This window comes from Heteronotia binoei, chromosome 12 (genome assembly GCF_032191835.1).
Source record: "Heteronotia binoei isolate CCM8104 ecotype False Entrance Well chromosome 12, APGP_CSIRO_Hbin_v1, whole genome shotgun sequence".
Classification (NCBI taxonomy): domain Eukaryota; kingdom Metazoa; phylum Chordata; class Lepidosauria; order Squamata; family Gekkonidae; genus Heteronotia; species Heteronotia binoei.
In genome coordinates this window covers 49,688,047-49,708,957 of record NC_083234.1, presented here as the reverse complement: position 1 = coordinate 49,708,957, position 20,911 = coordinate 49,688,047, and the positions used below count along the sequence as shown (strand labels likewise).

At 44.3% G+C, this 20,911-nt stretch overlaps 1 protein-coding gene across 8 annotated transcripts in view; it reads right to left on the bottom strand.

Annotated features, from left to right (window-relative positions):
* Nucleotides 1-20,911, bottom strand: part of PAX8 (paired box 8) — a 42,425-nt gene that overhangs the window by 10,115 nt on the left and 11,399 nt on the right. For 2 of the 8 annotated variants that reach the window (XM_060251425.1, XM_060251427.1), the window contains exons 2-9: nt 17,708-17,915; nt 15,440-15,640; nt 15,202-15,290; nt 12,348-12,473; nt 6,975-7,141; nt 5,963-6,083; nt 5,325-5,528; nt 2,365-2,466 (exon numbers count right to left, since the gene is read on the bottom strand). In XM_060251425.1, coding sequence (XP_060107408.1) covers nt 2,365-2,466; nt 5,325-5,528; nt 5,963-6,083; nt 6,975-7,141; nt 12,348-12,473; nt 15,202-15,290; nt 15,440-15,640; nt 17,708-17,915 — 1,218 coding nt within the window. Of the gene's footprint in view, nt 1-2,364; nt 2,467-5,324; nt 5,529-5,962; nt 6,084-6,974; nt 7,142-12,347; nt 12,474-15,201; nt 15,291-15,439; nt 15,641-17,707; nt 17,998-20,911 lie in introns of those variants that run through there. The other 6 variants (XM_060251426.1, XM_060251432.1, XM_060251429.1 and 3 more) reach the window with 5 other exon arrangements.

The following is a 20,911-nucleotide window of genomic DNA, read 5'->3' as shown; positions in this document are numbered from 1 at the left end:
TAAGCACATCTCCAAGGTAACACAGCAACACGCCAGCTCAGCACGTCCCAGCCCAAGGGAACTGCGCCCGCCTGTGTGCCAGCTTCTCCTCACCCACCTGGCATGGTGCCATTGCCAACAGGAAAAAAAATCCAACCTTCCTGGGGGAGCCAAGTTAAACCCTCTTCCCCAGAGAGCTATAGTGGGGCCTTAATGAAAAGTAGTAGGTATGGTCCAAGACAGACGACCAGCTTCAGATTCAGTAGTGCCACCAATAAACTGTGAGTCTGGGGGGAGGGAATGGACTGTGCTCTCACAAGGCTGTCAAGGAGGATGAGGGGCAGCAGCGCTCCAGCCCAGGCTTGCATGGACGCCCCACCATCTGTCCTCTCCAAAACTTCTACGAGTTCGGGAGGGCGTCGCAGTTTCACAGCGGGGAGGGGTAGACAGTCTCTGTCATGCTCAGAAGTAGCTTTTTTATTATATAATATTTCATATTCTTCTTTTAAAGAAGTAGAACGGCCAGAGGTGAAGGGGTGATGCTAAATTGTACAGCTAAAGGAAGAGAGGGGAGGCTATAAGGTCAATTGCTCCCGTGAATAGATTTGTTCCTGCTGCCTCAGCTGGCCTGGGACTGGGCTGGGTTGCAACTGTACTGTGGGACCTAAACTCTTGTTTGAAGCACCTGCTGAAAACACGGAGCATTATTTTGGGTGGATTAAGTGCCTACAGCTGCACTGGGCTCAGAATCCGGGTGCCCAAGGCGAGCAAAACAGAGTGGGAATTTCAGAGCACAATTAGATGTGGATGAGAGAATCCAGTCAGTGTGAAACAAATATATGCTCACAGGAGGGACTTGTTAATAATTCCAGGCCAGCTAATCTAGGGTCAGCAAGCCTGGTCTTGCTCCTAGGGATGCTGCCTTAAGCTTTTGTTGACAAAACTGCTGGAGCCAAAGGGCATGCCTGGTTATTTGTCAAGGCTATTTTGGCTCTGGTGTGTTGTTGTAGTAACAGAAGGAACAAGACAGCAGTAAAGATTATATTTTCTCCTAACAGCAAGTGGTGGCTTTCGTTCTTGATCTAACACTGGCATGAATACTGTATTTTTTAAAAAAACATATTTGGCTGCTTCCAGATGGCCAGGATTCTCTGTGTTGCTCTTATAACCTGTGCAAGTGCAGAAGCAAGCACGTCAGCAACGGAGCATTCACACTCGAGTTTTCTGCACAGTTTCCCACTGTCAACTGGAGTGCCACTGGAGGATTTTTTGAGGGCCTTTTTAAAAATGATAAATGCTATAGCACTGTAGCACCACCACATTGTGGCCATTGCTGGGTTTTGTTTTTAAAAGCCCCCCACAACCCTCTAGTGATGCAGTGTGGGGAAAAGGCAGCCACGAGGGGCTGGCAGCAGGAAAACAGCACTGATGCAGGCAGGACTTTCCAAAATGTACACCATCTCATTCAGGCAGCATGAGAGTATGCTTTGAAAGTATGAAAGAGTGTACTAAGGATGGGGGAAACTTGGAAAGGCAGCAATTAAAGGACAGGTCAAATGGATGTTTTAATCATCTCCACCCCCCCCTCCCCCCAAACAGTGTTCCAGTTTGGAAATGGAGGTGGAGAAAAAACCTCTATGAAGAAGCAACCTTTGTTGTTGAAATGTCCATAACAAGCACAAAAATATTAATTTAATGGATTAAAGAATCAGCTTAAAGGCAGTGAAAACCCACTACAAATTCATAAATGGTTGACAGCCTTAAGCTCTACATTTTGTTTGTGCTTTTTTTCTCTCCTCCATTTTGGTAGCATCTTCCCTTACCCTAAAAGGAAGTCATCTTGCTTGTTTAATCTGTCCCTATTCTAATTGATGGTATATTATTTGAGCCTCATTTATGCTGCTTTTATAAGCAACCTTTTTGACTGCATCTCCCTTTTAACTAATTTTTGAGAAATTGGAGTGGTGGTAGAGGTTTTTGGTTGATTGCAAAACACAGGCAACTGGAGCTCTTTGGAAAGCTGATCTGGAGAAAAATAGGAGGTGTAAAGTATAGATTGCTTCACTCCTCCCATGAAGATGTCATCCTATGCTCCCCTATGTTTTTGTAGGTTTAATTAATATAATACTTAATGGATTAATTGTCTCACTATAAAATGACTAATTCCTTCCTCAAATAGAATATGTATTGCGCTATCATCACAAAAGAGAGAAATTAGTGACCTTTACTGAAGAAAAGAGTTTCCTTTGAATAAGCAGTAGACATATATTGTTATTTTCTGATCCCCCAACCACAATGTGGGATTAGAAGAAATTCAAAAGCTGTTGTCAAAGACAGTCCTTTCTGATCTCACAGCCTTCTACATCTTCTCCAGGAGTGCCTTACCTGCCACCATGCCAGCAATTGCAGAAGAGCCGTAGCTTCCCTGACCATTGGTTGGGATGTGGGGAGGGTAGCCAGGCAGGGTGGAGCCAACCACTTCACGCCCTGCAAGGGGAAGAAACGCAATTGAGAAACACCAAAAGACACCAGCAGTGGCACAGTCAGATGCCCCACCTAAACCATTTCTGCCTGACTTATACAGGAAAGAGTGAACAAGTAACCTTTTGCCTATAGGAGAGCCAGTAAGGGAGATATCGTAAGGATCTGAGATAAATGGGGACCTGCTAGGGATCCAAACCTTGCCTGTGCTGGGAGAATGAGCACCTACCAGGCTCTTATACTGTGTGGAAATCTACCATTCTACAGTCTATCTGATGAAAAATTTTGAAACCCGCTTGTTTCAAAACTACAATTTAAGGCTAGGCCAAAAAGGTTTTTCTTCTGAAACCTCTTCACTGATATTTCTATGTTGAATTTCCTGGTGTCAAAAACCCTCACTTCTGTCATTTAAAATGCTGTATAAATATCTCTTTTTGCCTTTCATAATTAGTACCTTTTTCTTTTTTTCTGACTGTCAAGGAAACGGCAGGGATGGCAGCTGGAGCAATAGTGTCCAAAACTTCAGAACAAGTCAGACTGGAGCCTAGAGCTCCTCCATGGCTGAGATGGTGGCAAAGTATGTGCGCCATGCTCTCAAACAGCCTTTCCAGCCTGTTACAACTGGGTCTGCAGAAGGAGAGGGAGGAACCCTCAGTGCCCCTTTTCAGGTAGGGACTGATTTTTCTCTCAAGATTTTGTCTTGTTCTGTTTTAGTTTCTGGAGGTTGTGGAGAGGATCCTTGCAGAAGTAAAGCCCAATTGCACATTTTGCCTCTTGGTGTTCCTGGCTGCCAAATGATGCTGGGTGGGGTGGGGTGGCAGAGGCAGCACAAATAGGGGTGCTTCCTGAAGCCCTTGCCTCTGGCCACTGCCCTTGAAGCTGCCTGCCCTGCCCTGCCCTGTTCCACCACCCATCCACCCCACTGCTTCTCACCCCCCTGTCCCTGCCTTCCTAGCTTCAAGACGTCTTTCAAGACTAGATGACCCTGGAGGTCCCTTCCAGCTCTATGATTCTATGAAACATTGTTTGCAGCTGTAATTGCAGGACACCAAGTGTGTTTTTGTTTTCCTTGCTCAAAGGAACTAGAGTGCAATCTGACATCAAAGGTACCATCAATGTATCCCTACTTGCCCACCTGCAATCAGCACAGAGACGATGGAGCGAATAGGCCTTTACAGCCACAGCCTGAAACAGCTTCTTTTTCCTCCACATTAATTAACTCTTGTACCTTCCATCCTGAGGGAGAGTTCTGATGAACTTGGAAGCTTGCAGACTGTTTTGTGTCGTTGTACCTGGTCCTGTAAAAGGCTATACATGGTTCATGGTTTGTTTTTGTCTTGAAAGGCAGCCCAGTGAGGCTTCTTGAACTCATGGCACAGTCTTTAAAGATGCCTTGACTGCCACTTGGGTGGGGGGGGGGGGTTAGATGTTTTTGCTCCTTGGTGGGTGGCAGGGTGGGGCAGCAACTGTGGTGGAGGTGGGTCTATCATCCCCTACATTCAGCTGTTTGAGGCACCTCCTCATCTTGCCTCATTGCAGAGACAGCCACAGGGGTTGGTCTTTGAGGGAGGGAGGGGTCACCACCTGAAAGAAGCTGTGGTGAGGCCATTTGGGAAATACTGCCTCAACCCTTTCAATTGTGACAACTGTGGAGTGGCCTCGCCAGCATTCAGTATTTGGCCTTGACGTTCAAGCATGAGGTGAAAACACAGCTCATGAAATTCCTCGGTGATATTGCTCGGTAGATCGATATCCAGCTGGATTCCTACCTTCTTCTAAAAGAGAGAGCAAAGCTTGGTATCCCTCAGCTGACAACCTGCATTGGGAGATGGACTGGTGGAAAGCATCTCGCTCAGTTCTCCTTGATCTCTAAGCAGCATTTGCTATTATTGACTGTGGTATTCTTCTGGGCTTCCCTAATTGGGACTGGGTGGCCGCTGTCCTTCCTGGAGAGCTGGTCACAGAAGGTGACGTGATGAGACTGATACTCCACCCTGTTGCTTTTGGAATGTGGAGGGCTGCAAGGTCCCATCTTGACTCAATTTGGGCACTGTGATTCCTCCTCATTGGTATTTCAGTACGTTAAAAAGCCACATTGGAAGCAATTTGGAAGATTAATTGTGCTTTTTATTGTTACTGTATCTGTTCTGTTCTTGGCTTTGTGGTTGTGCTTTTTATCTTGCTGTTTTACCATTGTGGATTGTTTTTTGTGGTTTTAAACACTGCCGGAGCCACTCCATGGATCCCATATACGATGGAAGGTTGGGATATAAATCAACTTTCTTACGGTTGGAAAGAACTGGGAACTGGTGGATTCAGCCCTGGGGATTCTGTTAGTGCACTGCTAACCCTTGTGCCTAAGGGATTATCTGGCTGCACTGACTTACAATTTTGACCTTCCAGGCTTCCTCCAGATCTTAGTATTTACACCACATGTTGGAAAGTCATGACTTCCTGGCCTCCAGGACAGACATAGGACAATGGCAATTTATCATCAATCTCACATGCATAGAAGGGGACTGACACTTCAGCCATTGGCCTGTAAATAGGGGGTTTCATGTAAGATTTTAACCTGATATTTAAGACTGTGGTCTGCCATCCTTGCCCACCCCAGGGTTGCTATGCAAGGTAGTACTCCCTTCATGCTCATCATTTTACCAGTCTCTGAGGCATTCACTTGCTGAGAATGACAGACTGCTGCTTCTTAACCTGGCAGATCTCTGGAATAATTTCCTCTATACAAAACCTAGACATTTATAGCAACCTTGTTTCAGACACCAGCTAACTGTTACGGGTGCCCAGCTGTCCATCCCATCTTGCATTTCTGCAACCTATCCCACAATGCATTCGCTGTATCATCATACCTGAGACAAAGGCCTGGCCTGTGAGCTGGCCATAGGCAGAGTTCGTGTGAGAAAAGGCATTGCAAGGCAGGACAGAGACTCCGGTGCCAGTTTGCTGATAGTCCAAAAATGCAGGGCTAGATAAGGAGGAAGGGGTGGAGCGAGTACTGCAGACTTCAGGGGGTTCCTGCTTCACAAGGAAGGGCAAAGAGGGGTCTGATGGGACTAAGATGGGGTAGAGGAAGAAGAATGGGAAAGGGAGACATGAAATGAAAATGAGCAGAAATCTATGACAATGCCTGTGACCCTGGTGGGGAATGGGATTGAAAAGGCTGAAACATTTAGGGTGAGGCTTTGCAGAGACCATTTCAGGATCTGCAGGCCCTTGTCTGCCTAGAACTGGTCCAGGGGATCCCACTTTCCTTTTTTTGGCCCAAGGTTCTGTGCATTGGTAATCTGCAACTTCCTTCTAGTCTGACACATGGAATGTAACACATCTGGGAGGAGGCCTAGGGATTCCAGAAAAGGGCAGCCCTTACCTGTCACAGCAGAGTATGTCTGGTGGGCAGCCAGGGATTCCAGAAAAGGGCAGCCCTTACCTGTTACAGCAGAGTATGTCTGGTGGGCAGCCAGGGATTCCAGAAAAGGGCAGCCCTTACCTGTCACAGCAGAGTATGTCTGGTGGGCAGCCAGGTTGCGGCTAAGTGGTGTGTTGGAAGGCGTCAGCATGGCTTTGCCATCATCCATGGAACTGTTCAGCAGAGGCAAGGCATAAATACCCTGAGAGAAGAGGAATGTGAGAGCTCAGTGCCTCTTCCAACCTCTCCTGCTTCTCCACCTATCTCCTAGACATACAGCCATTCATAAGCCATCATCTCTTAAACCACCTGCCTGCTTATTCCCCTAGATCAGGGGTGTCAAACATGTGACCCGGGGGCCAAATCAGGCCCCTGGAGGACTCCTATCAGGTCCCTGAGCAACTGGCTGGCATCTACTTCCTTCTCTCTCTCTCTCTTGCTTCCTTCTGCAGCACAGCTTGCTTTGCCAGGCTTGCTCAGTTGCACAGGAACTACATTGGCTGAGGCTCCTCTCTTGGGGAGGAAGAGGGGGAGGGAGAGATTGCTTTGCCAGGCTCTCTCAAACGCACAGCAAAGTTACTGAGCCAGGCCTCTCTTGCTTCTATTGGCTGAGAATCCTCCCCCTTCTGGTCCCCCTGGGGAAAGAAGGAAAGAGCCAGAGCTTCTTTTGCCCAGTTCCCTGGATCCCAAGGAAGAAATACAAAAAAAGCACTGGGAGGTACTCATCTTTTAAGCATGGTTTAAGTTTGTTTTTTTGTTTTTTTAAAAACAATCTTTAATTGTGTTTGTCCGTGTCCTTTATAAAGTTTATATCTCTTGAATAGGTACACACATGTCCCAGCCCAACATGGCCTGGCCCCACAAGGTCTCATTTATGTCAGATTTGACCCTTATAACAAATGAGTTCAACACCCCTGCCCTAGATCCCTCTGGTATCGACCAGAACTGAATCCCCTTGATGAAACTGAGATACCCAAGCCCCTGACTCAGCCTCATTGCCTACTCCTCCAACCACCAGTTTGCCTGTTACTGCCCCCTTCCTCACCAAATACCCCTTAAAAAACAGAGAGAAGCCAAATGAACGAATACACACCTGCTCTCCCTTGGTGTGGCTGGGGGAAGCATAGGCCTCCGGGCAGTGCTGTCTTTCAAAGGGGCACTCCAGCAGGTGCTGCCCGTAGGTTTCACTGCGCAGGTGCTTGTGGGAGGAGCTGCTGCTGCCTTGAGAGTCTGTGCTGAGCCGACAGCTTTCTTGGTCACCTGCCAAAAGGTTATTGATCTATGCATTTATATCCCACTTTGTCTCCAAAAAGGGTCCAAAGCAGCTTACATCTTCTAGATAAAGATGTAACTAGTCCAAAGCACAACAAATGAACAAAACACAAACAGAATAAGTGCATGTCAGGCTGGTCCTGGAATCACTGGCTGGCTTGAATGAAGATACGCTGCAAGCCACAGGCTATGAGCCAAAAGGCAAGAGCCCTTTAGTTCTTGCCTTTTGGTTTACATTGAAGGGCTTGTGCCTCTGGTCGCACCTAAGCTTTATAAAGTTCCTGAGACAGAAAGGGAAAAAGCAATCCTCTGTGGATATGTTATACAGCTGGCAAAGGGCTCCACCTCTTACTCCTTTCCTTCCTTCTTGCCTAGGTCAAACCAGTCTGTGCCTGGCTAAGCACGCCACAGAGCACAGCATAAGCCCTCCTGCTGGGATTTGAATCTGTATGAAAGGTCACCCTCCCGTATCTGTTGCTGTTTCACACAACAGTCTGTTGTTGATGCAGCATCTCTGCAAGGGCACATTCTTTGCAATGGTTCAGGCTGTGTTTTTATTCTGCCCTCTCCTGCCAGGTCATGCCCTCATAATATAAAGCTATAGGAGGGTGGTGGTTTCATTACCAAGGTGTCTTTGTTGATCCCACACCCCATTTCCCCCATCTCTGCTCATCATAATGAATGTATGTAGTATCCTGTTGCTCAGTGATGCTCACTTCCAGGGTTTCTTTTTCTTTTTTTAGCAGGAACGCAGTTCTGGCTGGCTTGGCATCAGGGGTTGTGGCCTAATATGCAAATGAGTCCCTGCTGGGCTTTTTCTACAAAAAAGCCCTGCTCATTTCTATAAATGTGCTGGTTTTATGTTCTCTTGTTAGCTCTGCTCAACCCCTTCAAATGCTTTTTTCAAAAGCCCAACAATTGTTCACCAGGGTGGAAGAGACAATGTATTCCTGCAACACTGTTCCCAACTGCTGGAAAATTTGTGCACAGATTCCCACAGGCCAAACCCATGCACACTCAAGTATACATTTGCTGCCAAGAGGGCTGGAAACTTGATCTGACCTTTCAGACAATGATGAGGTTCTCAGATAGTTGCATTCTGCCCCCTGGCTGTGCTGGCATACCTGGAATGATGGTGGAGGAACTACTATAGTTCATGCCTGCCAAACTCTTAGACTTGCCTGTTTTGACTTCAAATGTCTAGGTGCATTCATGCGAGACTAGAATAGCAGCCACATCAGTAAGTAAATAACATACCAAAGTCAAAGTGCAAAGGAGAAAGGGAGAGGCCTTGGGAAAGTTATGGGCTCCATCGACATGACAAGTGGGAAATATATATGTATACTTCTCCATGCACCTCTACTATCCTCAAATGCCCCATATAGGACCCAAATGGCTAAGTCCATTGACTTCAGCAGACTCAGAATGGTATATTTCTGTTTAGAATTGCACCAGTTGTTTTTAAACATGGTTTTGCTGTCATTTAAAGTTGTACTTTTGTCTTTAAAAATAATAATTAAGCTCTAGAATTATCATATATTGCTTGGATATAATTCACAAATGTTCTTGTCTGCTTTTTGTATATTAGGGATACCCTCTGCATCAAGCCCGGAATCTCCCTGAGAGTGAAGAGGTATTCGAACATCCAATACATTAACTTAACAAAGGATCTTTCAGCATATCTAAAACAGTGTTATAAAAGTACAGCCCACATATTGCATATTTTATCTAACAAACTTCTCTGGAACAAATTTTAATTACTTTCCCTAAAGAGAGTTGAGAGAGGTCATTTAATAGTTTTCTGTCAATCCTTTGTAACTAGTTACCCATTCTACCCTGAGCTTCAAATTAATCAACCAAATATATCTATGAATATGGCTTGGACTTCCATATGTCAATGAACTAATAGCGCAAACCTACATAGAGTTACTCCAGTTTAAGCCCATAGAACTCTATGGGCTTAGCCTTTAATAATTGCACAAGATCACATTATAAGCCCTGATCTGGATAGCCCAGGAAAGCCTGATCTCATCAGATCTCAGAAGCTAAGCAGGGTTGACTTTGGCAAGTATTTGGATGGGAGACCTCCTTGGAATACCAGAGCCAGAGGCAAGGGCAGGCTTCATTCAGTCACTCTGATTATTCTCCATGCCCCCAGTAGGGGTCAGACACCAGAGGCTGCCATGACTTCCAGGGGCACACACACACACTCACACACATAAAAATACAAAAAGATTGCATCATAAAATAGATGCCAATTGTTTGTAAAGTATTACTCAATTCAAGAATAAACACCATTTCTGTAATGAAAAAATAATTACAGAACAGCAAAGAAAATGTTGACTTGACAAAAACTCCAATAATTGTTGTACAACATCAAAAATAGCTATCACAAGGAGTTACTGTGTAATGCTCAGGATAATCATCAGTGTAGCAAGAGGAAATGGAGTGGGGGGACTATTCTAAAGGTAAACTACATTTGGCTGTAAGGGAAAACTGAGTAGCAGTGCAAAAAAGGCTATTTCATAAGCCTTCACATAAATATAATATTAACAGCCAAACCCCTCCCCTTGTTACACAGTCTCCAGAGAGAACATCACAAATTATTTATGCAATCTGCAACATAACCCCCAAACTACAGGGGGTAGAAAAATCACATTGTTCCTCAAGTAAGTACCAGTTTAACAGCAACAGAACATTTATCAGCCCCTAAAAGAACTATTTCACAATTCCAAAGGTAAAACCAATAATAGGAGAGCCAGTTTGATGTAGTGGTTAAGTGTGCGGACTCTTATCTGGGAGAACCGGGTTTGATTCCCCACTCCTCCCCTTGCACCTGCTGGAATGGCCTTGGGTTAGCCATAGCTATCACAGAGGTTGTCCTTGAAAAGGCAGCTGCTGTGAGAGCCCTCTCAGCCCCACCCTCCCCACATGGTATCTGTTGTGGCGGGAGAAGATATAGGAGATTGTAAGCTGCTCTGAGTCTCTGATTCAGAGAGAAGGGCGGGGTATAAATCTGCAATTATTCTTCTTCTTCTAGCAGAAAGGGGGAGTTATTCCATTTCCCCATACATAATACTTGGCAAGGCTGACAACAATTTGACAGCTTAAAAAAATACCAACCTCCTCCTCCCCGCCCCCAACAAAATGTAACCATCTTACATCTAAGGGACAAAAGGGTTTTAATTAGAGAAAAGACCAGATCAAAGTCTCTGATGGCCTCAGAATATTAAAATACAAAGGGTGCCCTCGCCTTCAGCAGAATCTCATGTTATGATCAGGGGCTCACAGATGGGAAAAGTTCCTTCAACTACACCCCTCTGGCAATGCTGTGCTAGCAGCATGCCACCAGGCAGTGATCTTCTAAAACAGCTGCCTGGTGCCAGGGGATTTGGGGTCAGCAATGGCCACTAGGGGGGCAGGGTTAGTTTCAAAAACTCAAGAATGTTGTTGGGGTGTTCTTTTAATTGGTGTGATGAAAATCTGTTTTGTAACTTTAAAATTAAACATTAAAAAGTTGCCATTTTAGTCAACAGGGAATACAGTCCAGGCAACTTAGGCCAAGCAAGCAATTTCTAGCCAATGAGGCAAAACCAGTAAGAGTGAGAAGAGTCGGCACTGTCTTCTTAAAGTCACTAAAATTCTATTATAAAATAGAGAGGATTTGCCTTACCAGTATTAAATTTGGTATAGAGTAACTCCTGAATGAAAAAGAAGACATTTCAGACAAACTGAATGAAAAATGCTTCAGTTATCTCAATATTGACTGCTTTTTATTTCATGTACCATAATAGTACAAAATAAAATAAAATAAGAATTATTGCAAAGCTATGTTTCACTTTCCATTTAAACACTACCCTATGTAAGATGGGAGCACAGAACATGGTGGTGGGAAGTACCATCAAGTCACAGCTAACTTATGGCAACCCCACAGGGTTTTCAAGGCAAGAGACATTCAGAGGGGGTTTGCTTGCCATTGCTTGCCTCTGTGTAGCAACTCTGGTATCTTTGGTGGTCTCCCATCAAAATACTAACTGGAACCAACCCTGGTTAGCTTCTGAGAGCTGAAGAAATCAGGATAGCCTAGGCCATTTAGGTCAGGGCACAGCATATCATAATATTCAAATAGAAATCAGAACTTGGCATCTTTTTTAAACCTCTCTGGTACATGAAGGTAACTTAAAAAAAATTATTCAAAATTTAAACTGCTATAACTCAAGCATTTTTCATCTGAATTCTCTGAAGTCAGGATTGTTCCTATTCAGTTGCCAAAGAGATCCACCATATCAAATTTCCAACTGAGAGGACAAATGGTTGTAATATAAAATCCCCAATGCACTGGAGTAAATCTCTGGACAGAAGTGTAATACAGCAATGGAACAATGAATGTTCAGGGAGAAATCCAGCAGATGAAACAGAGCTGGTGGGTTTCTGCTTGACAGAAGACAGCCAGCATGAGCCAGTGTGTAGGTGATCATTGCAGGGGTAAGTGGTCTGGAGTGTTTTAACAGGCCAAAGTTATCAGCAGCAGCAATTTATAAAGACAGGAAGAAGTAAGAAAGTCCCACCTTTATGAGTAAACATACATAGGCTAACCCTGTTTGAAGTGAATCAATTAAATATTTCGAGTTTACAGCCAGAGTAGAGCAAATCTGCAAGTCTGATGTTCTGATCAGCTTGAACGGTTACTTTGTTGGTTTTCCTGCTGGTTAAACATGTGCAAAATTGAATTCTGCAGCTGAAGATAAGCTTTGCATTGGGCTGGCTCTGATAATTCAAAGTGTAGAATTTCCAAGCATATGTTTTGTTAAACCCAGTTATGCCACTGCACCAATCATCAGGCAACTAAGGTTGAAAGAGAAGTATGGGGGCCCTGAGGAAGTGAGGCTGTTTATATGTGGAAGTTAACATCCAGTGTCTACACATTTTAGTAGATTTGCCTCAGGCCAGATTGGTGTTGGTGGTGGTGTTGTTTTTTAATTCAGACTATACTATCAAAACCTGAATAAGAACAAAGTCTGAGTCCAGTGGTACCTTTAAGACCAACTTTGTTCAATTGCTTTAGACCAACACAGCTACCCACCTGAATATAACCTGAAAAAACATCATAATAACTGAACACTGAACAGTAATAACTGTACACTGAACAGTAACAGCCCATCCCAATACCTTCCCATGGTCCAGCACTACTTACTGTCATCAATTTTCCGCTTGTTGTCACTGCTAGGCACAGCAATCCCCAGAAGACCATTGATGGAGTAGGTGGAGCCCAGAGAATCTGACTGAGGGGACTCTGGTGGAGTCACAGTGGAGCTAGGAACTAAAGGGCACAGCAGAGGGAAATCAGGTGAGCAGCATCAGAATGTTTCAGAGAAAACCATCTCTCCCAGAACAGGTCCCACAGACCTGAGGAATGGTATGGGAGAATGAAACGAGCAATGAAAGCCTAACCAGGCCCTGATGCAGAGAGACCTGTGAATACATTTTCCTAGTAGAACAAAATAGGAGTCGATTGCACCTTTAAGACCAACGAAGTTTTATTCAGAACGTAAGCTTTCGTGTGCATGCACGCTTCTTTAGACGAGGAATGAGGTACAGTAAGCAGAGCCACATATAGCTGGTGGGGTTTGGAATGCAAAGTGGTACAAAGTTAAAATCCAATAACAGAATAGTAAAATTAACAAATTCAGAAAACCTTTGATCTGGGTTGCATTAGCGTGGGAAACCTTAAAACAGTAACATGTCAGAATGTGAGACTGCCTGTTAATTATTCTATTGCTAATAAACCTGGGTCAAAATGAGGACATTTCTTTCCCAGAAGTTTTTCCTGTCCAACTAATTTACCTTTTAACATGTAACATACATACATACATATATATATATATATATATATATATATATATATATATATAATGAATATATTTATGTTACACATAATTTTATATATATTTATGTTACATGTTAAAAGGTAAATTAGTTGAACAGGAAAAACCTCTGGGAAAGAAATGCCCTCATTTTGACTCAGGTTTATTAGCAATAGAATAATTAACAGGCAGTCTCACATTCTGACATGTTACTGTTTTAAGGTTTCCCACGCTAATGCAACCCAGATCAAAGGTTTTCTGAATTTGTTAATTTTACTATTCTGCATTGGATTTTAACTTTGTACCACTTCGCATTCCAAACCCCACCAGCTATATGTGGCTCTGCTTACTGTGCCTCATTCCTCATCTGAAGAAGTGTGCATGCACACGAAAGTTTACGTTCTGAATAAAAATAAGTTGGTCTTAAAAGTGCAATCGACTCCTATTTTGTTCTACTACTTCAAACCAACACGGCTGCCTACTTGGATCTATCTACATTTTCCTAGTGCTTTTCAAAGCACAGTAGCAGCCATGAAGAGTTCCAGTTTAGATTAGAGAAAGTGTGGGGGTGGGGAGAGGGTTTATCTCTCTTCCCCATACCCATACCATTACAGTAACTGAAACTGACCCCACTCCCCAAGGCTGTGATTGCTCTGGAAAGACAAAAGGCAGCAACTCAAAGAGAGTAATAAGATGTAAGATGTTTTAGCCTAAATTCTTTTTATTGGTTTTAAATTTATGTATTTCCATATTACTGATGAACATCACCCATCACGCAATTAATAAACCAAAACAACAACAGCAGCAGCAGCAGTCCAGGAACCTCAGGGGGTTGGACTAGATGGCCTGTATGGCCCCTTTCAACTCTGTACTTCTATGATTTTTGAAACAATAAGGATGGAGCCAAGGGTTAAACCCTCTCTGTCCCTGCCCTCATGGGAATCCACATAGCTGCTGTTTCTTTTTGAACAGTGCTGGAATTTATGGCTCTCTCAGGGCGTTTTCGCACTGACCTTAATCAGCAGCGACGCCCCTCTTCACCGCGCAGGATTGGCACGGATTTCGCACTAATTGCTGCGGAGCACCCGGAAGAGCCGGAAAGTCCTGCGGCTTTTGCGGCACAAATGGAAACTGGTTTTTGGCGGTTTCCGTTTGCGCCGCAAAAGCCGCGGGACTTTCCAGCTCTTCCGGGTGCTCCGCAGCAATTAGTGCGAAATCCGCGCCGATCCTGCGCAGTGAAGAGGGGCGTCGCTGCTGATTAAGGTCAGTGCGAAAACGCCCTCAGTGTCACTTCTAGTTTGACCATGAGTTTAAGTGTGTTTACAGAAAGAACAGTATAAGCAGTGGAACCCAATGACACCATGAAACTTAGGACACAGTGAATTCTGGACCCAAATACACAACACTAGTCCTCAAGACAAGAACTGGGGTCCTTATTTCTCTGTTGACTTCCAGATTTGACAGCAATGGAGGAATCTCCCTGTTGCCAAAGAACATAGCCTCTGATTTCTGGGAACCCCAGGCTGGCAGATCCAGTGCCAGGAAAGGACAATCTGCAGTCTATCAAAGGAGTCTCTTCTTCCAGCATGCTGACTTGGAAGAAACCTCGCTCACCTAACAAGTGATATGACTTTAGTATCCGGTATCATCTGCGGCCTAACCCTGATGACTCCCTTCACATTAGTTCCTCAATCCAGCAGTAATCTAGCGAGGGTGATGCCCTCTGAATTTAGACTGATAACTTAATGCAGCTCTGCAGGGCTTACAAAATGGGAGATGTTCTGCCAGGCCTGCGGTTGAGGTGGTGGAGATCTAATTGTTCTGGCTTCCCCCTCCCTGAACTGCTTGTTTGCTTGCTGTGTGCAATCTATTTTGTCCTCATCTGCCCCATCAGCACTAATTGTCATCCATCTGCACATATGAGAGGAACCTACACAGGAGCAATCAGATATAGTATTACTGTTGATGACATCAATTGTTATTACTGCTGTTTATTGATGTCTTAATGTTGTTTAATGCTTGGGTTGAAGTTTTAGAAGCAGGATTATATATTCATTATTATTGTGGTAACTCACCCTGAGCCTGTTTGTGGGGTAGGGTGAGCTAGAAGTCCAATGATAAATAGATAAATGAACCTGGGGCAGAGTAGAGGCAGATCAGGCAGTTCACAGAGGAGGCACTTACTGAGGTTATGACCAGGGCTCAAGGTTTTTGACATCACACAGTTGTCCAGTGGGAGATTGAATGGCTGTTGCACTTTGGTGCGAATGATCCTGGAAAGAGAAAGAAAGAAGAAGAGGCAACTAGTTGTGCATGCCTTGGGAAGAGCACGAAACCTTGTGTCTACTCTCAGCACTGCTGCGATACTGGAAGAACTTGTTATGGGTAATGCTCTGGAGAAGGTCGCCTCTCAGGCTCTCACCTGTTGATGGAGCTCACACTGGGAACAGTGTCATTGTCACAGACACCTTCTGCCAAGAGGCGGTCCCGGATTTCCCAAGCAAACATGGTTGGATTTTGCCGTTTGTAGTCACCAATCTTCTCCACCACCTTGGGTGTGGCCACCTTGGGCTTGGAGCCCCCAATCACACCTGGCCGTATACTGCCAGTCTCGTAGTACCTACTCCAATAGAGAAAGCAATAGGATTACCACACCAGTAAGGAAAAAAAGCCTGGGATGTTACTGAGAGGCTTTTAACATTGGAAGAAGACCACTTAATAGTGTGGGCAAGTGGCCAGAATATTGGACTAAGATCTGGAAGACTCAGATTTGAATCAGGGGACCTAGGTTCAAATGCCAAGTCTACTCTGGCAGATTGCTAGGTGATTTTGGGCCTCACCTATCTGACAGGGTTGTTGTGTGGATAAAATAGGGAGACAATGTTGTAAGCTGCTCTGGTTCTCCACTGGGGAGAAAAGCATAGTTAACAATAACAACATCTCCTGCTAAGATTTGAAATTTCAAAATTGATTCATGCCGATTAGAATTACCAGCCATTACCCAGACATTCCAATCTCACCCTGTCTTTCCTCCCATAAAACTTGCTCAACAATCTATCCTATATTTTCAGGGGAAATGATATGATCTACAATCTACCTTTTACAATATCTTATTTATCTCACATTCTTAAAAGCAAATTACACTGGATAAAAAGGCTCAAATAAAATGTCCTTAGTCCTTGAGGAACAGCTAATTTGAGAAAAGAAATTAGCTACTAGAAAGTGCATTGGTTTCTGCCTTGGGATAAGAAGATGCAATTGTTAACTGGCAGCCTTGGGAGGTCTACCTGATTATCACTGGCTCCCAGGTGACTGCTTTGAGTACCATATAGCCTCAAAACTGTATCATTATCATTGCTCCTTCTTTGCATCCCAGCGGGCAAGGGCAGCCATAGGAAGATGTTGCCTCTCTTGCAAATAGGAAACCTGGAAGTCTCTAGGAGCAGACTAGCCCATCATCTTCACATACAAAAAATTACAGATATGGCCAGTTTCTGAATCCCCCAAGGGCTAAAATAATAATAATAATAATAAATTTATTTTTGTATCCCACCCTCCCCCCGCCAAAAGCAGGCTCAGGGCGGCTAACAAGGCATGGTAAGTACCATGGTTACAATAAAATACAATCATTACTATAGACAGTTAAAATAGATTAAGTTACGTTCATAAGTTAAACTAGAAATTAGATACAAGAGTAAACCATTATGATTTATCAATTAAGGTGCTACAATTCAGAGTATGTATAGGATGGCTAGCTGTCATATCCCGGGCTTCATCCTAAAAGCGAGCTGAAAGAGGGCGGTTTTGCAAGCCCCGAGAAACTGATTTAGGTCTCGCAGGGCTTGCACCTCCTCTGGTAGTTGATTCCACCATTGGGGAGCCATTGTTGAGAAAGCTTGCTCCCTCGTTGATTTCAATCTAGCCTCCCTTGGTCCAGGGATTTTTAAAAGGTTTTGAGAACTAGATCTCAGTGCTCTCTGAAGAACATATGGAGAGAGGCGGTCCCTAAGGTAGGCAGGTCCTCGGCCATATAGGGCTTTAAAGGTAATAACCAGCACCTTGTAGCGAACTCGGAACACAATTGGCAGCCAGTGCAGTTCCCGCAGCCGAGGCCGTATGTGTTCCCACCGAGGTAGTCCCACTAACAGCCTGGCCGCCGCATTCTGCACTAGCTGCAACTTCCGGGTTCGGTACAGGGGCAGCCCCATGTAGAGGGCATTACAGTAGTCTGTTAAAGAACCCAACCAGCTCAAACTGGTTAGTCTCTTTAATACAATTGGGATTGGGATGAGGGATTTATGCAGATGGCATGAAGACGCTCCCTGGTGGAAGCAGATCAGGAATGAGGAATGAATGGGCTTCCCCAAAAACCCCTTGAAGAGATGCAGAAACATTTTCAGAAGTGCACTGAGAGCAATACAATTGAATGTGTGTGGGAAAACACAGGGAGACAAGGAAAACAGAGAAATGTTTTATCCTGTGCTTAAAACTGGGGCTCGGTAAAGTTGTTTCCTACAGGCTTTCAATTAGCCATCCGTGACAGTGCCTGCTTAGCCCCCAGTACAATGCCTTAATTTCAGGAAAGGTACACATTACTCTTTGTCTGTGTGAGCCTGGCAAGATGGCAAGTTGGATTCTCGGAAGAGAAATAAACTGCTGCTTGGATCTAAGTTGCCACCTTCATGCTTACCTGCCCAGGATTTTGCTGACGCAGCCGTGGCTGACCCGTAGCTGTCTGGAGATGTCACAGGGCCTCACGCCCTGGTGTGCCAAGTCCACAATGCGTTGCCGCACCACCTCTGGCAGGGGTCGACCGTTCACAAAGGCTCCACCCAGCTGGTTCAATCCTCCGTGTCCTGCTAAGAGACAAACCCAGTCCCATGCGGGCAACAGGAGACCTGATTTCATTTAGGAACTGAATGACACATTTGCAAAACAGAAAACACAGCTCTGCTAACACAAAGTGTGGAACTTAATTGCTGTGATATTATATATATTTTTTAAAAAAACTTTTGTGGTGGGGGATGTCACATTCCTTAAATTGGGTTGAAAGAAAAGTGTTAAAATATCACAAGCAGGGATTGGGGGGGGGGCAGGATTTAAGAAATATAGATGCAGTGTAGCTTCCTCTGTTTTTTGGCAGTGCCATCCTAAACTAAGTTCCACCATTGGTTTCAATGGGCTCAGAATGGTTTAACTCCACTGAGGACTGCACTGTAGAAGTGCTAGGTAAATGCAAAGTATTATTATAATATATAAACAAGATCTACACCCCAGAGATATGAAAGAACACTGGATACTGCTTGATCTTAAGAACAAGGGAAGATCTTTGGCAAAGACATTAAGAAGATGATACTCTCTTGAGATATGTATTTTCTGAATTCTGCTGTCATGTCATCAGATCCAGGCTGTGGCTTTATCCCATCCTGTAATCTGTCTTTGACTTCTCCCACTTTCTTTCTCTCCCACTTTTTATCTTTTCATCTTTGTATACATTTTTATAGCTCCCTATTTATGAACTGAAAGAGCTTGTTTTTTTTTTGTATCTTGAATTTAAAAGTGCAACATCATAACTATTTGTGTTTCAGCTACTCGCAGTCAGTTCAAGACTGACCCGTTGATGTTCTCAACCAGTTGCCATGCAAATCCTCCAATCTGCTTGCTATACATAGGGTTGCCAACTTCCAGGGAGAGACTGAAGATCTACTGGAATTATAACTGATGCCCAGACTATATAGTTCCCTTGGAGACAATAACAGTTTTTGAAGGTGGTCTGTATGGCATCACAGACCTCCTGAGCTCCCTTCTCCAAAATCCATTCTCTGCAGGCCCCACCTCCAAATCTCCAGGAATTTCCCAACACAGAGTTGACAACCCCTTGTAGTGTTAAGAGCTTCAGACTGTTCTCTGGGAGACTAAGGACCCTTAACCACTACACCAAAATGGCTCTCTATTTATTCCAACAGTGGAAATTTTCTCTATAGAAGGTCACTCTCTTAGAAAAAAACATCCAACCTACTTTGCTGCAAGTTAAACCCTCCCAGCTGCTTCCCCTACCACCTCCCTGCCTACCTTTCAGCACGTTCTTCATATTAAAAAGCACAGTGTTTTCACTATGGCTCAAGATATGAAGTGGCTCCATGTTCCTTATGACAGTCTAATTTAGAGTTTGTCAATGACAAAGGCGGGCAAATTGTCCAGTGGTGGATGGATTGTGCATTGCCTCATGAGAACTGTAGTTTCTCTCCTCCTCTGTCTCTACCAAATTCTTATTGATAAAACCTTGTTCCACTAACAAAAGAAGTGTTCCAGGGCTGCATGATTTCTGTTCTTGGGCTGTAATACGCACATGACTTTAGCAGGAAAGGCAGGCAAACTGTTCAGATATAGGAATATTTCATGCATGCGCACTGCCTTATGGGAGATTTAGTTATTTTGAGCGAAATGACCATAATTTCTTGGGCAATTACATGATAGTCATTTTACATCACCACAAAGAGCTGTTCTGATTGGCTGCCTTCACATGGTCCTGACCCTGTAGCACATGAAGCCATTAATGGCATCCTATTCAAACCCTGGAGAGAAGCTCCATTCTGGAGAGAAGCTCATTTTACGCACAAACAATTTAATCACTGTAAATTCACATATTACTCAGGTTCATTTTTAATCTCTCAACATCTCTTTAACTGAGCCTTAATGCAGTCCAAGCCCTCATTTCATGAATATGCAAGACAAAATAGCTCACCTGACACACCCCACTACGTGGCCAATCCCAAACACTGCACAGAGTTGCCAAAGGTGAGAGGCATGGTCTGAACTTTCAAACATCCCTGTCCCACAGAACAGGAGGAAACCCCAGATATATTCCCTCCTCCACCTATCGTTAGTAATTTCAATTTCAGTTTCCTCCTGCCCCATCCTGAAAGTCCATCTGAGCAAACAATAACATTAAAAGTTCCCTGAGTTAAACACTAACCAGTTTTATCCTCACCCACACAAGCATCTGGTCACTAATTCCTGTCTCCTAGTCCTACAATAAGTGCCAGTCTTAATAACTTCTCACCTGAATGGAAACATAACACTGAATCACTCCGTTTCCATAAGTGCCCAGAGGAAGGCGGGAGAAAGGGCAATGATGTCTTCCTTCCTTCTGCATTATATCACTTAATGCCGAGCCCAGTTTCTCAGTTGAAGAAATCTCACAATTGCAAGACAGTCCGTCATAAGGCTCCTAGATTGTGGGCTGCTTGACTTTTAAGTCATGCATGGTAAAACTGGGAAATACTTTCTGTAATATGCCTAGCTAGTCACTGGCTACCTGCTATGGAGCTCTTCCATAGAAAGCCAGTTCGGTGTAGTGGTTAAGTGCGTGGACTCTTATCTGGGAGAACCGGGTTTGATTCCCCACTCCTCCACTTGCAGCTGCTGGAATGGCCTTGGGTTAGCCATAGCTCTGGCAGAGGTTGTCCTTGAAAGGGCAGCTGCTTTGAGAGCCCTCTCAGCCCCACCCACCTCACAGGGGGGTCTGTTGTGGGGGGAGAAGATAAAGGAGATTGTAAACTGCTCTGAGTCTCTGATTCAGAGAGAAGGGTGGGGTATAAATCTGCAATTCTTCTTCTTCCATGCCAAGTATGGAATATTCTTAGAGAGAACTAGGGCCTTAGTCATTGTCCATGTCATTAAAGTTTAACATAATGCAAGTTGGCGGGAATTTAGGGGGAGGTGTTTGTGAATTTCTTGCATTGTGCAGGGGGTTGGACTAGATGACCCTAGAGGTTCCTTCCAACTCTATGATTCTAAGTTCTTGGCAATCTTTATACCAATTCATTCTGAGTTGCCGTCCTTCCTATCTTCTCCAAAATAAAAGAGCCTCCCCCAGTGCCCCTTACCTGTA